This window comes from Pterocles gutturalis, unplaced genomic scaffold (genome assembly GCF_000699245.1).
Source record: "Pterocles gutturalis isolate BGI_N339 unplaced genomic scaffold, ASM69924v1 scaffold12434, whole genome shotgun sequence".
NCBI lineage: Eukaryota > Metazoa > Chordata > Aves > Pterocliformes > Pteroclidae > Pterocles > Pterocles gutturalis.
Genome location: NW_010128344.1, coordinates 48,767 through 66,107, shown reverse-complemented (window position 1 = coordinate 66,107; position 17,341 = coordinate 48,767). Strand labels below are relative to the sequence as shown.

The 17,341-nt window shown below is 38.0% G+C and overlaps 1 protein-coding gene across 1 annotated transcript in view; it reads right to left on the bottom strand.

Annotated features, from left to right (window-relative positions):
- Positions 1 to 838: 838 nt before the first annotated feature.
- LOC104466235 (protein NEL-like) overlaps positions 839 to 17,341 on the bottom strand; it is a gene marked incomplete at both ends in the record, with an annotated part of 49,211 nt that continues 32,708 nt past the window's right edge. The window contains 3 exons of the mRNA XM_010079590.1: positions 839 to 967; positions 3,999 to 4,101; positions 6,868 to 6,959. Of these exons, the coding sequence (XP_010077892.1) occupies positions 839 to 967; positions 3,999 to 4,101; positions 6,868 to 6,959 (324 nt within the window). The remainder of the gene's footprint in view (positions 968 to 3,998; positions 4,102 to 6,867; positions 6,960 to 17,341) is intronic.

Genomic DNA, 17,341 nt, shown 5'->3' with positions numbered 1-17,341 from the left:
TTAATTGTGCATTGCCAGGGAACAATCCAGGTATTAGGTGAGACCACAGAGTACCTTAGACTCTACTCACAGATGCTTAACTTTAAATTTATCAGGCTAAATCTCAACCCAACTGCTCATTAGTCAAAGGCCATTGTGCTGCCAACACTTAAGCTGTATGGTAAGAATGGCCTGATAGTACACTAGTATTACATGCTTGCAGAATCAGGGTTTTCATAAGGAAGAGCAACAGCACAAAAACTAAGAGATTGTGCAGAAGACTTTGGCTTTCGCCGCTGGAGCAGGGATGGGTTTCTTTCACAGGATTACGCTAGATCGTAAAGATTCAAATTACAGAGGCATCTCTTCTGATTAAGTAGCTTGTTGCTCCCTGATACCAAAAAAGCATCTCAAATAATAAATCATTACTAAGTATGATTAACAATACTAGTATCTAGTCTATAGCATTTACTATAGCATTTACTATAGCATCTCTCTCCTGGGGAGAGAGAATGGGAACAGGTAGCAGCGAAAAAAGAAACTAAATGTTATACTAAGATGCTATTCAAATGGTTGGTTTATAGGTTGCCTGAATATCTGAATACCATGAAAAAAAAAAGGAAAGCTTTCCTATGGAATCATGTTTCTAATTCAAGACCTCAACCATACTAACCTGCAACTTTGATACATATTTTTTTTTAAAGAACTTAATTGGAGAGATAATTATTTTAGTTGATTAATATGCTGCATATCTAATTCATTGCATTTAACAGGCCTGCCCCTTTAACAACTCATGAATCAATACATTCTTCCCACAGTAATTTATACAGTGGAGCTAAGCATCTTTAGAAGGTATTACCTTCACAGTAGGCATTGTCCTCGCGAAGGGCTCGGAAGCCATCTCGGCAGCTACAGACAGCTCTGTCATCTAGGTTTCGGCAGACAGAATGCTCCATACAGTTATGTCCTTCAGTGCAAAAGTCATGGCCTGTACAAAAACCAATATGATTGAGGGTTAAAAAGAATCTAGGAATTATAAAACATCTCTGTCAAAGACAGTGCTATCTTTTTTTCAGTTAGGTCAAAGAATACCTTTCTATTGTCTGTGAAATACAGAAAAATAAATTGTACCAAGCATGAAATGGATGAAAGGAGTTGTAAAGGCCACAAGAACAGACTGTCTCTAGGTCTTCAATTCAATTTCAGGTTATGGCATTGATCTAAGGCAGCTGGCTTGCTTAAATCCCCTTACCGTCTCCTGGCCATTGTTACAAACTTTTACACAACACTTCTAAATTATATATTTTTTCTTCATTTTCTTCTTTTCTTTTTTCTTGCTTGGGCATTTATAAAAGAATACAACAGCTTAGACACTCAGTAGCTCATTTACTAGTGGCATTACTTCTTTTTCCTAGCACTTTTTGTTCCCAAGTGTTTCTATAAAATCCTTCCACATTTAACAGAAAGTCTTTGATTAACATTGACTTGTTTTGCTTTTCCCTTCCCCTTATCTCTTCCTTTCAAGCTCTACTGAGTGAATACTCTTCCCTGATTGCATCATCCTTTCAATTTCAGAGAAATTTGTTTTTAAAATCTCACCTTTTAGCCATTCCTATTTCCTACTTTCCTGGTTCTTCCCTTTTCATTTTTCCTGAGTGTCACTGTTTCCCATCGCATTTTAATTACAAATGTTTAAGGTTCTGAAGTTCTTTTCCAGGCTCGAAGATTTAGACTGAGCCTTTCAGCTCTGCAGGCTTTTAAAATTCCTTATGTGTGCTCTCTTGAAATCTACTGCTGCCATGTTGCTGAACGCCATTAAAGCATCCTTTATTATGCTGAATTCAAGTTGGTTGTATTAACTGACTTGAAGCTTCCACAATTTCCACATCTGTCTATAAAGGTGTGAAGCTTGTCTTCTCCTTCATTGTTTTCTCAACAACTTCATTTGTTTAAAATCTCCTTCTTTAACTGAAGGATCAGAACTGGTCAAGCAGCAGTTTGCACTGTTGTTTTCCAGTAACTACTTTCTTCTCTCAAAATGTCCCAGAGGAGAACTGGGGAATTTGGGTCAGGCTCAGGGGACCAGGACTGCTGTAACAGCAACAGCTCCAGAAAGTAAGCTGAAATCAGGCTGCAACACAGACCTCTTACAAAATAACAAACAAGTATTTGTTGGCGGTAAAGATTATTCTTTTTATCACTCCACCTGGTTTCTGCTTCATATTTTGCTACAAGAAAGCTTCTACCCTCAACTTCACAGATGCTCTGTTAAATGAGCACTTCAACCAGAAAAATGGAAGCCTGGAGGTCAGGTCAGAGAGGCGTTTTGCACTTGGGCAGTTCAGGAACAATGTGAAGCAACATGAACCAAGCAAAACAAGATAAGAGAAACAGAAGACTCCAAAAGGCAGAATGTATTAGTACGGAGACCCAGTGACACAGTCATGATGCAAACATCACAGACCTACTATGATATGAGAGGCAGATGCTTTTCTTTCTCTTTCTTTTCTGCTGGGGATTGTCTCCCTGTAACCTAGAGATACGCTTAGCTAACTCTACTTAAATATTATAATTCACTGTAGCTACTACCACAGTGCTGCTATCTAACGTCAGACATCAAGAAGCAAAAAGCTCTACACTTTTACCAGCATTAGAGAGCCTTCAATACTCACTGATTACAGCAGAAATGTGTGTGTAAAGAGCAACCTCTGTCCATGGTGACATCTCCTCTTGCCTTTTTGTTGTCTATCTTACTGAAGCCCAAGTTAATGACAAAGCAATAGCATTATCTTTTGATTTTCTGGTCTGGACTGGTTTGCATCAGACTTTGGCACTAAATAATCACGAACATACATGTTATCCAGAAAAGGTAAGGGCTTTTTTATTGATTGTTTGTTTTTCTTAAGATTATTAATATAGCTGGTATGTGTTAAGAAACAAAATACACACTGCTGCGTAATAGCATACAGCTGCTTCTTGTTTAACGAATAAACTCCACAGCTCATGAGAGGCCATGGTTCAGGTAGGATTGAAAGTTTTCAAAAAACACTCATATGACATATATAAATATTTTCTAGCTATACCAGCACAAGAAACAGAATTCTTTTCTCTAAGCCACTGAAGATTTTATAGAAAATTATCATTAAAAAATCCTTTGTGACTGCGATAGACTTCTAGACCTATCAACTTTTTTTAAGTTCCTTTCTTCTACTTTCTTATCTCTGCTTGGTGTCATTAATCATATCTTTCATGTTCGTGCTGAGCAGCACAGAAACAAGTATAGCTGCACTCTTCACTGAAGTATACCTAAAATCAGCCCAAGAATCTAACATCTTCTTTCATGCCAGGTATCAATTTATCATTATTTAGCTATAAAAGAAACAGATATAGCCACTTGAAGATGCAATTGCTCATAGCTTTGAAGGTACCAGTACTAGTCCAGATCAAAAGAGTGGGCTCAAGACACAGAGCACTTGGTGCACCTCTCCCCTTTAGTAAGGATGACTCTGGGTGTAACACACAAAGGTACGGAGCACACAAAAATATTCCCCAAAGCTTCTGCTTCTAGATGCAGGATGCAGCCCCAAACAGGCAACAAGTTACTCCAGTCTTCCAGCAACTGCATAGCAAGAACAGTTCTCTGAGAGACATCTCAAAGCATCTCAGAAGGATGTTGGCAAACACAGACATTTCTACAAATTCGTTTTGTTTGGACACAGGAGTGGGTGAAGAGTAGAAAACCACAAATTATGTATATGATTTTTTTGACTTTTCACCCACTTTTGGCTAGAATGAAAAACACAAGTGCCAGTAAACATTTCACAGAATTTACACTATTAGACATTTTACAAACAATTTTCAGATGTCACGATGCAAATGTTATCTATTCAACTTCCCAAGATGTATAGTGATTACCCTACACAGGTGTGTCCTATTCAAAACTATAAGAAAAAAAGTCTATATCACCTATAAGAATGGAAAATTACACTGAGCTTATATATATCCAGCTACTACCTTACCTTTACAGATTTTGCAGCAACTGTGAGATAAGGGGATCTGTTGAGATTCTGGGCAGTTCAAAGCTGTACAACTGTCTTTTGGAATACGCTGCATTTTGTGGTCCTGTTAAATTGAGTTAATTGATTAATATTGTGAGAGAAGAAATAAAGATAAATGACTTCAGTGGAGTTTTAGCATTATAATGTACAAACAAAAAACTGCCTATTCCAAACTTCGGTTACTTTTGAAAACCATTTGAAAGGACAACATAGCACAATAAAAGCCTCAGGAACTCCCCTATATTCAAACCTTTTCAAGCAAGCAAAACTGTGGCAACAGCTCTCATTCTCTTGTCTTAGCTGTCAAGCAACTTGCCTCAGAAATTTCTCCTAAAATTATGCCTGAGTAACAATTATTTCTCAAAAACTGAGGCAGCAGACTCCAGAATCAAGGGTCCTCATAATGAATACTCTAAAGCAGCTTGTTATTTATACAGCAAGTAAAATCAAACTTGATCACATCTGATGAAAATGCTGTAGTAGTAACACTGAAGGAAACTGGCACTGATTCCCTTTCAGGAAAGAGAAGGTTTCTCAGCTAAATTTGTATCAGGTGTCTGGAAATGCCCAACACCAAGATGGTGTCTGAATATCTTCAGGCACTTAGTGCAGGTCACATGCAATCATTGCAGCATGACCACACCTCATCAATTGCCTACCTCATCAATCCAGCTACCGCAGAGGTAACACCTTCAGGCTCCCTAGAACCCTAATTAATGTATCTTGCTGTGCTCTAGTCATGATATGGCAAAGACAGAAAACAAGGTGAACAACAACATGATCCTCAGAGGCATCTGCCTTAAAATCAGCAATCTGGTTAAAAGATGAGCTCCCTGAACTCAGGACCCTGTACTTCTGCATGCAAGAAAACTGCCTAAAACCACATATAGGCCATTGCATGTATTATTATTGGTCTAGAATTTAACTTTAAATCCGCTTTAAGCATGAAATATAAAGATGAAACATGAACACAATGGCCAATATCAAAATTACTGCTCAAACTTTACCTTAAACAATCTTGACAGAGAAACCAACCCTAACTTGATAGCACACTAAAGCAATCCAGACACACGTGTTGCACAACCAGGACAAGCAAAACCCAACAATCCCACAAAATACAGAAGAAAAACCCTTTGACTGAAATAATATCAATTAGAGTGGTCTGGATTGCATTTAACTCTTTTACAAATTCTAATTTGGAAGAGAGTTTTTAATTCACTTGTTTTATAATATTTAAACAGAAAAGTGCGTGCCTATAGCAGGCACAACTGCAGCAGCTAAACAAAGCAAAAAATATTTAGAGTTACATGCAGACAGAAAGAAGAAATTCCCTACGTTGCCTTAATAACATCATTATAAGCCTTCAAGCATGAAATCAGTACTTATGCCATTCCTACTAAGTCTCTCTTAAGCTGGAGTCATTAATTATATCGTTTGATGAGAACTTTGGCAGTAATAAAATAGTGCCCACCTATGACTTCCTGAGTGACCAACACAGTTTATAGTATGTGGATTTTCTGCCCTGAATTATCATTTACAAGGCTGTTCAGCAGAAACTGTATGTACCTTGGCCCTTGAAAAAGCAGCATTTGAATCAGCCAAAGCTGCTGTTTAGTATTTCTACCAAGACAGTCAGGCAGCCCACCAGCAAACAAGTCTAATCAACAGAATACAGACTAGCACAGCCAAGAGAGGCATTTTGTTCATACAGTATCGCACTTGCCAGCTGCAAGAAACACGAGGCAACATCACATAACTTTTGTTGGTTGTTAATTACATCCATTGACTAATCACAGAATTCATGTCCCAGGTGTCATGTTAAAAATACGAGCTCACAGTCCTGAAAAGCATATGACTGAATCCAAAATTATTTCTGGACAGCTTCTCCTTTCCTTTCTCAAAAGGGTTTCAAAACACCTACTCAGGGAATTATGCTCACAAAGATTAAAATCAACTGCAGTAAGATAAGGGTCCCCAGTTCTACTTTGTAAAACACACTTTTTCACAACTGTACAAAAATGTTCTGAGATTTCTAGAAACTGCTCCAATAGATAACTGCAGCATGGCCAGAGGAGCTGCTCCCCTCTCTTTCTCTGCCCTAGAAATGTGCACTCAGGTTTTCAACTCCATCCCACAAAATGCAGCTCTCTAACCAGAGGGAACTCCTCCCCACCCATCCCCTGGCAAGGCAATGCAGGACCTACTGCAGCAGTTTTTAATTCTCAGCCTGCATCTGTCCCTGGGGTATATTTTGCCCTTGAAGTGCATTTGTGCCCTGAAGGGCAACTCTCTTTGTGCAGCAAGATGAGACTGACTCAGCATCAGGCGTGTTCTGTTTACAACTAAAACAACCCTACCCCATTTCCATCACTAGAAATACCAGACACCTGGTGTGCCAGCTCTTTTCCTTCTTTTTCATTTAGCTTTTCCTCTAAGAATTATCCTGAATTCTAAATTATGTCCCCATCACATTCCTGCATCTCTCATACCTGAGCACATAATTTTGAACAATAACATTGCATACGGGTCAACAGAAAAATAAGGTAGTGTGATGGTTTTTCATCACTGATGATGGAGATGATGCCTAAGGAGGAAAGAATGCACCTTGATTGTCAAGCTGCATAATCAAAGCTTGCAGCTATGCAAAGTAAATTTATTTGCAAAATTTGATGTGGAACTCTGTAAGACAATATAAACACAGGGCCCCCCTTAGATGCCTTTTTGTTGCCTCTTCCTAAGGTAGATCTGTCTGTATTTCAACAGTTTCTTTCATTGGGACTTTGATATTTCTAACACGCAAGATTTTTTTTTCCACCAACAGTATTCTTACCTTGCATTCAAACAGAACACAGTCCCCTGAGCTTGAATACACAGCTTCTCTTTGTCCTTCAAAGTAGTTTCTGCCTTCAAATACACACACCGCTTCAGTAGAGAGACAAAAAAAAAAAAAAAAAACACAATTATTTTGTACTCTACTTATAGAACTGATAAATTTTGTTAAGGATAACTGCATTTCAAAATTGGAAGACTGAAACAGCTGCAAGAATATTCTTAGAATACCCACCTGTATGAGTCTGGGTATCACAAGAAAAAAAAATCCAAGGAGAAAAAAAAATACAAAAGAACCAGAAAAACACACATAAGTAGGAGAAGAATGTTGAAGCAGTATGAAATACTGATGGCTACCGAGAGGGCAGAAGAGACATGTCTTAGGTCGTGCCAAGGAAGCTATGACTGCCTGCAGCACGGCTCAGGGGCGAAAAGCAAAAGGGGGCTGAGAGCAGTGCAAGTGGTATTAATAGATAATCAGTTTCTTGAAGAGGAATGTTGTTAGACAGAGGGTGATCACTGAAGCCACATATTTTTTTGTTATCACAGCCCTTTGATGTTTTATCAACCCACAGAGGTATTTATGTACTTGTATCTTGATTATCTGGCTATTTACCATTACTACTGAAGTATATTAGAGTATATGAATTCTATTATATGGGAACTGACCTTCAGTGACTATTGTGTCGAGGTTTTTTTTCCTCAACAGAAGTAGGATCAAGTCTGATGATCAAATGACAGAATGACCCCTCGCAGGCTCAGTGTTTACTATACCACAACCTGGCTTGGTGCCACTCCTGCACCTTGGCAGTACCGGGTTTTACAGCAGTGTGCTGACACAGCTCATACTAGATTGATCACTAAAGTTCTTATTCAGTATTTAAGAGTTACATAAAATATCTTCATAGCAAACTGTCTTCCTTTTTTTTAAATGGGGCCATTACTGCAATTATATTATGCAAAGTGTAAAGGCTAAACAATGTTACTGCTAGTTACAGAAAATTGGATGTCTGCCTCTGTTGCTTAGGACACAGTCAAGGCTCATCAAGTAAGCATAATCATGAAATAACACGAGTAGGTTACCACTTTCAAGTTCCAGATTACATGTTAGAAGCCTAATTTCATAATCATTGATTTAGAGATGTAAATCAATTATACTACAATTCAGTCACAGACAAATTCTGTTTAAATAGACTAGAGTTTGTAGACAATTCCAAAATATCTAAAAGTACAAGAATTTTAAATGTGTGACTATTACTGCTGTTCTTTTCAATTCTCCTTTGCTTTTTTATTTTTTTTTTAACTTGCAGCACCTTGATTTTACAAACTTCATATTAGTTTGTCAGCATGTAAAAAGTCAACTCTTGGAAATGATGTTGAAAAAGAAGTGATGGGCATAGTGACAAAAAAAAGGGATTTTTCAAATTCCAAAATATAAGTTATAACTCTTACAAAATATAAAGTATCTTGTGTGATATATGCCTGCACAGCACTTTCAAGAAGTAATATCACAGCACATTGCAACACCCCAAATCCCATGAATGGCACAGTTTGCAGTCAGATTTAATAAAAGCAGTACAAAAAAGAGCCACAGGAGAGAGTCCAGGGAAGAGTCCTAAGGCTAACAGAAAGATAAAGTTTGTACAACATCCACAAAGAAAGGTCACAGAGAGTCAAAAAAGCTCAATACATGCCTCTTTCCTCTCACAGAAAACAAGCTCTTCTAGAACAAAGTATGTGAAAAAAATCTATATACATCTTTACCAGGGACCAGCAAATCCTGAATCCAGACAGGACAAGGCAATCATCCAGTCATATATATCACCTCCTATATATTACAGGCCATGACACTAAACTGAAATACTCATATATTAAGCCCTTTCACTTGCCCCACACATTTCAAGCTTCAAAGAACTGCATCTGACAGGAAAAGATGAAGTATAGCAATGCCTGAGGATCACACAATGGCAATGGACTGATACCTTAACACATGCTCATGTTTCCAACAGGCAGACAACTATGCTTGCTCACAGGAAAGGCAAAAGATGTCAAGATCACCATCATTCTGTCTTGGAAGAGAACACTGTCCTGAAGCCAAAACAACATATGAATAAGACCACCCAGGAATTTAAAAAAAAAAAAAGGAGATCATAGTCCACTGAATCCATTCTCTTTATCAACAATAACAAACCTCTCATTCTTCAGAGAAACTTAGAAAATAACACGCATAGAAAAAACATCAAAAGAACACACCCAGCTTAGTGTGAAATCAGGATGTTATTTCTTGATTCCACCAACAGCCCTCTGAAGTCTTGGCATATGAAATTATCATAACGCAGTGATGCAGTATCACAAACACTTTCCACAAGAAAATCAACTCTTCTCCGTAAAGCCTTGAAGAAAAGAAAAACTTAAAAATTCTGGGTCTGTGAGAGATCACTCTGCCCAGACAGCCCTTTCACCTTCATACACTCAAAGATTGTTTCTCAAAGGCTAGAAAGTGGCAGTACAGTGCATGTTTAAAAACTCTTGCTTGTGTGGGTCCCAGAAAGTTCAAGCAGTCCTGACTTCCCCACGTCCACACCTTCATATGTCACCACAACACCCAGCCATCATGCAACTAAGAAAATTACATCTCATTTATTTAATTCCCCTGAATAAACATTTCCAACTACTGGATTTTGCTGTGGCTTCGTAAGCAAGACGATAAACCCCCCCAGGTATCAGGGACCTGCCCATACAGAATGACCAACATGTGTTTAAGAAAAGACAAAAACCAACAAATAATAAATGCCCAATTGAAACAAAATTGGAACTAAACTGAAAATATATTAACCTGAATAATCCGAACGCAAGCCCAAGCATGCCTTCTTAGGAAATGCTGCTCTCTTTAACTACATTCAAAAGGGACATTTCTTGAAATCATCAAAATCAACTTCACCTGGATTAAATCTATCCTACCAGTGGTCTCTAAAACCTGAAAGATTCTACCATACCAGGACAGTTCCTTCCATCAAAAAGCAGCAAGAGCTAAGGTACACTCTAAACCTCTAATTCAGAGCACTATCACTTAGTTTTTCTCTTCTCACCTATGCTAAATCAGCCAAATGAGCTTACAAAAAACACATGGGCACTTCATCTACACCTATACATGTTTATTTAACAAGACAGATACCAGTAGGTTTAGCAATGGTCTAAGTGTGCCCGTGCACACTGTCTTTTCTTCTCCAGCCCTCCCGTAAATGTTTCTGTCTCCTCCTGTTCTCTTTGTCAGCCCACTTTTGTTCCGTGGCCAACAGAGGAGGCATCCCACCAGACAGCAAAGGGCAGATTTTCATCAAGCTACCTGAAGGCTTCTTAAAACTTTACTCTAAGGTGTCTGGTTAGGCGAGCATTGAGCACCCTTGGAAAGATTTCTAGTAAGACAAAGCTAACTTTCTTCTGCCCCACTTTCCTCCTAAGACAGTGGGAGCCAAGTCCCAGGCAGTGTGGAACAGAACACTTCTCCTGCCTCCTGCCAGTGCCACAACACATCTGATGATGGTGGTTTCATGTCTTTATTTTCCTTCAGAAATAAAGATATTTCAACAACATGAACATATGGACTAGAACTGTGTAATTGGAAAGTCCAGTGAAGATTTAATTTCTGCTTGGCTAGATGCTTCCCAGGATAGCGTGATTAGTTTGTGATTGATACCTCTCTGGAGTAACATATCATCTTTCTTCTCCCTAAGTCCTTTAATTCAACAGACTGAGTCACAGTCAAAAAATTACCTGATGATTAGTTGTTCCAGAACTTGATAGTTATTGCCTGTGTAGGATTTCATCTACAGCTGAATTACATCAACCATTTCCTCTTCCCATCAAACTTCCATATGCCCCCTGGTACCTAAACCAACATCTATTATTCAAAGCACAGTTTTCCATAGAAGATGAAACAGGCAGTCTACAAAACCTACTAGGAAGTTTGGCTACTCTTGATATATTTGTATACAGAAGATAATCAAATATTACATTGACAGGTACAGGGTCTAAAAAATTATTAGGAAGGTCTGCTTATATCCACACCACTAATTTACACAGGTGTAGTGATAATGCAACTATTCCCTGTAGTGGCATTTAACACATTGTGATAACATAGCATCTTCTCCATATTCATCCAGCAAAATGAATCTTTCAGGAGCCTGCTGGCTGTTGTATTCTCTCAGTGAATTATCAACAGTTTGTCAAACCACCACTTCTCTTTCACAACTCTTTTTTCTTCCTACTGGTCTCCAAATTATGCTTTCCTTCTGCACTTCTTAAAACGTCCATGCAAAATCCATGACTCAGCTAACTCCTGTCTTCTGTTCACTGAGTTCACAGGAGGTCCTTTGGTACATTTTTCTCACTTCTTTATTTATCAACTTCACTATCTACATTGCATATACCTTCCTCTAAGGAATGCACATATACTTCCCTGTGGCATCCAAGGTGATTTTGATTCAGACTTAGCACCAAGTGAAAGCAGAAAGTTTAGGACACTGGTGAACTTCTCAAACCACTTTATTTTCTTGTATTTATGATTGCCCAATGAGTGGCAGATGTGACTCAAAGCTTTGTGAAATTTGTCGGTAATTACCAATGTAACTTTAAATCTAGCAATTAATTCTTTTCTGTTGCATTCTTTGTTCACATATGCTTGCTTGGGTGGGTGGGGAAAAAAAAACCCAAAATTAGCATACAAAAAAACTCCCGTCTTGTTCATTTAATTTTCCAAACTCCTCCTTGGAATCTCTTTGATCACATTTCCCACTGTTCAGAGATCAAGGCTTAGTCATTGTGTAAGTCCCACTAACTCTACTTTGCAAGCTTACATCATGCAAAACCTCTGTATGCCTTTATCCTTAAAAATACACGGAGAGATAATGGTCACCCTTCACGAATTTGTCTTTCTCAACTGCCACGCCATTATTAGGCACTGCTCTCACCCCTTTCTCATTTATCTTTGCAGGGGTTTGGGTGTTACTTCTCCTTTGCTTATTTTGTGGAGAGCACAGGTTCCTCTGTTACTGTAGTCAGTGAGACTGGAGACTTGCTTCACTTCATGCCATCTCCCTCACCAATTCAAAATTATTCCAGATTTCAATCTGGAAAACATATTGCTAATTTTTCCTCTCAATCACTGTTGAAAAGCTGCATGTACATACTTCAGCTTCCTCAGCTGAAAAAAAGAAAATATGATTTGAAAGTTCCTAATGATAAGGAATCAATTACTATTTGTACTTAGTTCTTGTTAGCCAGCAAAGCTCAATGTCTCTATTACACTGAAAACATGAAGTCGTCATTCTACAGTACTGTTATGATCATTTAAGAGCATCTGCAATGTGAGCCACCTCCAACAACACTAACAGGCTGCTTAGTAACATTGGCAAGGAGTCAATCTAAAATTATAAATTCTTTCATCTACTTCTCATGTTTCCTATATTTCCATCACCTACTATTGGGAAATAACTTAATTCGTGTATCTCATGAGCTCGTGCTGGGAAATATTCCGTAGAATTCACCTAAGCCCTAGAATGAGGGCTCCCTGAGGCATCCTTAAACACTAAAAAAGCAATCTGAACATTGAAAAGGCACATCAAAATGTGACTTAAAAACTCTGTTGATAGCAGTTCAGCTGAGGCAAATAGACCTGACAGATGAAGTAAAAATTTTAAAATAGGCTGCAGGACAGGGAGTCTGGGAAAGAGGTTGCAACTTTTCCAGAGCCAATGGACATCACACAGCACAAAGTGAGTGTGCGGTTGTCTCCAGTTAAGCAAAGATCCAATCTAGACAATGTATTTGATGTCAGCTTCTCTTAAAAATGGCATTATTGCTACTCATACTGCAACTTTAGCTTGGTTAAATATGGCAGCCAAAATATTTCTACTGACAGACATGCACAGCTTTGGCTTTAGAGCAATGGACCATATTCTGGACTCTAAATATAGGATTTTTAAAACTTGGGCGTGACTACTGTGATCAAAATGCCTATCCATTTTATGCTGAATTAATTGTGTTGGTCACCCGATACTCAAACAACTTTCTCAGGAAAATGTGAAATAACAAAATCGAAGCCAAGACAAAAGCCTTAGAGGGTATCAAGAGAATAAAAACATTTAAGGTTAACATCAATTATATGACCACTGTATTACAATTAAAGGTTTATAAATAGCACAACAACCTACAAGACCAAAAGAACTCCAATGCAAACATTACATGCCCACTTAATCCTCATAAAAGTGGGATTAAACTTTATCTGATTGACTCTCTATGTAAGCTATTTGCAATAGTAGTGACACAGTTGTATCTTAGTCAAGGTGCAAATAGATATTTTATCAAATGCTGACAGCTACTAATGACAAGGAAATTTCTGCTTCAGTTCCACCTTCTATTAGCTGGACTGCTGGGCTAAGTGAAAACTTTGTTAAGAGAAAAATGGTGCAGTGCAGAAAAATAAACAGACACCTCCCTAAAACACCCTATACTTCATGGCATGCTTAAACTTGCACATACACCCATCAGAAAGCCTCAAGTCACAGGGATCCATATGCCAGATTAAAATCCAATTAATTGATTAGGACTGAATGCTGGAAATTTCTGAAAATAATGAAGAACTGCTAAAGAACTGCACAGTTTAGAGTCACTATTTTAAATCTGTGAGAGGTAAACAGTTATCACTCATGAGCATTACTTTACTATACAAAAAGCAGGCTGCATTCTCCATTGCCATGTCGTAAGTAAAGACCACCCACAGACATGACAAGGGAGGATACCACCGACTCCTGCAACAGCCCTTAAGCAGGGTAATAGTTACTCTGCTCCACAGGGACTTCAAATAGGGTGGGGGAAAGAAATAAAGCATTTTAGGATACTACGCACATTTTTGCCCAGGTTTACTATGGAAAAATAGCGTGCACCAATTATGCATGACTTTCAAAGACGTTTTTTGCACATGACTAGTGAGATGGATCCTTTCTGCAGCCTTGTGGACACAGATCATGTGAGCATATCCAGTAAGAGGCACGTATCTCTGAATGGCAGCACCTTCAGAGATTTTAACAGTTTCATTTGACAGCATTAAAAAACATCCTATGCAAACAGCAAAACTACTCAGTACACCCCAAAATAGTAAATCTAGCACTTATTTGTGTGAAAGTAACTTGGAAGCGACATTTCCATGTTCCCAAGCCACAGAGGTTCCAAACAGGTTCTGCTTCAAAAATTTGTCACATTATTTAAGCACCCACAAACACTCATATCTGAGTAATTATCAGGGACCTGGACAACGCTCCCATTCTCAACCAGACTCTCCTTGGCCCAGACCAATTTCCACAGACACTTTAGCTAGAAATTCTGCACCATGACTTTGTTGCACATGCCTCCCTGGCAAAGGCACGACTTCTTGTGACCTGGCAACATGTAGCTCCATTTCACTGTATTTGCCTTCCTCCCAGTTCCAAGTACTTTCACGTCCCCTACAAATGGCAGCCCCTTGTTAACTTGGATATTACAGTAATAATCACGTATGCTTTATTTGTATAATGGCACACACCAGTCTAATGTGTTTAGATGTTCCCAGACCTGGATTAGTGCACAGATGGAGCACCACATCTATAGCTGTTGTTAAATCTCAGTTCTCTCAAAGCACCTGCATCTATATCCGTACAGGAACTGAACAGGGATTCACACTCGCACCTCTTCCTCCATCCATTTTCATTCCCTGCATAAGGAATCTGCCCATTCTCCCATCCTTCTTCTGAGACCCATCATCTCACTTCAGCCAGAATGACAGGATTAGTTGGCATAATCACAAACACTCCAGAGAACTCTACTTAACATTCTTAAGCTAAGAAGTCCTTAGCATTAGTTCAGCAAAAGGTTTGTAACAGAGACAGAAAGGTAAACAAAGTTTCTGAAATCTTGATTAAAGTCATTTATGCAAATCAGCTTTACAAATTTGTTATATGCTCACTCTCAAAATTCATTATCAAATAGCATTTAATCAAAAACTAATCTAAAAAAAAAATCAGGTGCTACCAAAAGAGTTGTAAATTTTCAAAAGACAATTTTAAATAGAAACCTATGTATACATAACATCATGCCCCTGTTTCTCAAGGCTGACAGAAGTTACTGTTATCCATTGTGCATTCCCAAACAATACAGTACTTCATGTTTAAAGTCAAATCAGGATTTGAAATAATGAAAAATGCAAAAGTAACTGGAGCAGATGTTCACAGATTCTGCTTTGTCATAGCCAATTTCTTGTGTGCATCTGTTGATGCTCCAAACCAGCCACACAAGAACAGTGAGCTGGAGTTCATAGCACCTGTTAATGGGACTATTTCTTTTTTGTTTGGAAACTACATCAAGGAATGAAAGCCTTAAAGTCACTGATAATACAAAAAAAAAAAAAAAGTATATATTTTATCTATGTTGAGATCCCTGTTGTCTTCAGGGGGACTCTTACAGACATTAGAGTCAGATTTTGTGTGCTTATGCAAGCAGGAGTGTTTGTCTATATGGTGCTGTAGTGTATGCCAGCCTCTAGGAAAGTTGCAATACTTTCATCTTACTGATATGTCAGACAACTCACTTATTTTTCTTTTTCCTTTGTCTACCACTACCTTTATGTGGAAAACAAGTCTCAGAAAGTACAGTTAAAAAAAAGATTTAATTTTTAATTATCACCTATTAGCATCAAACCTGTGTAAGGCAAAGTACAATTTTGCCATTTCAATGGCCCAGAAAAGAAATAAATAGAACCTTAAATGTAATTAATTTCATTCCAAAGAATCTCAGAAATGACTGGAATGGATTAAATAGCATTAAGAGAAAATGCTTAATGAATTTTATGAAACTCATCCTCAGTGTTTTTCTTTTTTTTTCAAGCTCTTGAAAACCTGAAAGAAAAATACTAGTATGCATCAACAATTCTTGAATTTGTTTTCAATATATTATTAGCAAAGACCTTGCTTTCATTAGCTACAGAGATCTAGTATGGATATTTAGTAGAATTATATAGGGACAGTGGACCTATGATGATCAAGCTTGACAGATAAGAAATTTGGGGTGTTGCCCTTGGAAGAACAAGTACTATTTTTCCGGTGGAATAATCTGGTTTTGATAGAGGGAAATTTATCGGGACTGAGAAAATGAATCCACTTGTGACCACATTGCCTGTGATCACATCACCTCAATACATGGGGAATACATCAGTATTTCCACAAGAAATGTGAGGAGCAAAAACACATAATTCCAGAAATGTGCTTTGAAGACATAAGTTAACTTTATTACCATACTGAATTATATTGAAAATTCAAATTAGTCTCTCCTCCTCCCTCCCTCTAAATTCTGCTGTTCTAAGAGATAAAACAATAGGAATAAATATCTTGAGAAAAAGAAAAAAGAAAAAAATTTCCCTCAGCTCTTGAATATATATCAGTTACACAGTATGTGCATTTCCCGCAGGACACAATGAAAACCAGGCATAGCCCACAGTGCTAGCAGCTCCAGTCTACAGCTCATAAATGTCTAGCCAGAAGTGCAGAGGTGCACCTGAGAAAGAAGCTTGACAGGACAACTCATTTATTTTAGTTTTCCCTTACTCTCCCGACATCTTTGTCTCTATATTCAGTGTCTTATCTCCTCTCTTACACTCTAAATTGTCAAATCCTGCAGAACAGGGGACTGTCCTTTGTGTGTACAGTAATCAGACTGATGGCCCCTCATAACAACAGGGTTTTAAAGCTCTCTTAAGACAATTAATAGCGATAACAAGTACAGCTACTTAAATAAATTTGCTCACTGCATCTGCCTACTTCCAAGTCAACCGTGGTCTGCTAAGAACTGCACTCTAAAAGGCAGCATCAGGTTTGTTTTGCAGTATGACCTTCAGGCTTTGGTGGGCAGGGGGTGGGGGGAATGCAAAGAGCGGTCATCCTCCAAGTGACAGTTTCTTCTGTTCCACACAACATTTTATTTCAGCAACCACCTTGGATTTTATTTAACTGACTTTTCTATCTGTCCCTATATGTTTAGATGAGGTTGGACTTCAAAATGTGAAATTTTATTGTAAAGGACTTACTTTAAACAGTACTAGTAAACAGCTTCCCAGATGATGGACTGTTGCAAGATACACACAGACCAGTTTTCAGAGTACAGCAGAAGCCAAGGTGAGGATTTTTAATCTGTTTGCTCACACTGTAGGAATGAACCTGTTATCTCCATTGAGTTTTCACACTGGAAATGGCAGCAAAGGTGCAAATGTGTGAACCAAAATGGTTGAAGTGATACATGAACATGAGGATGCAATTATTTATTTATGTTTTATTTTCTGGTTTTTAAAATGTATTCATTTACTCACACATTTCTTCATAGCAACTCTGCAATAAAAAAATAGTGAAATGAATACATACTAAAAGAAATAATAAAAAATAATTAAAAATTAG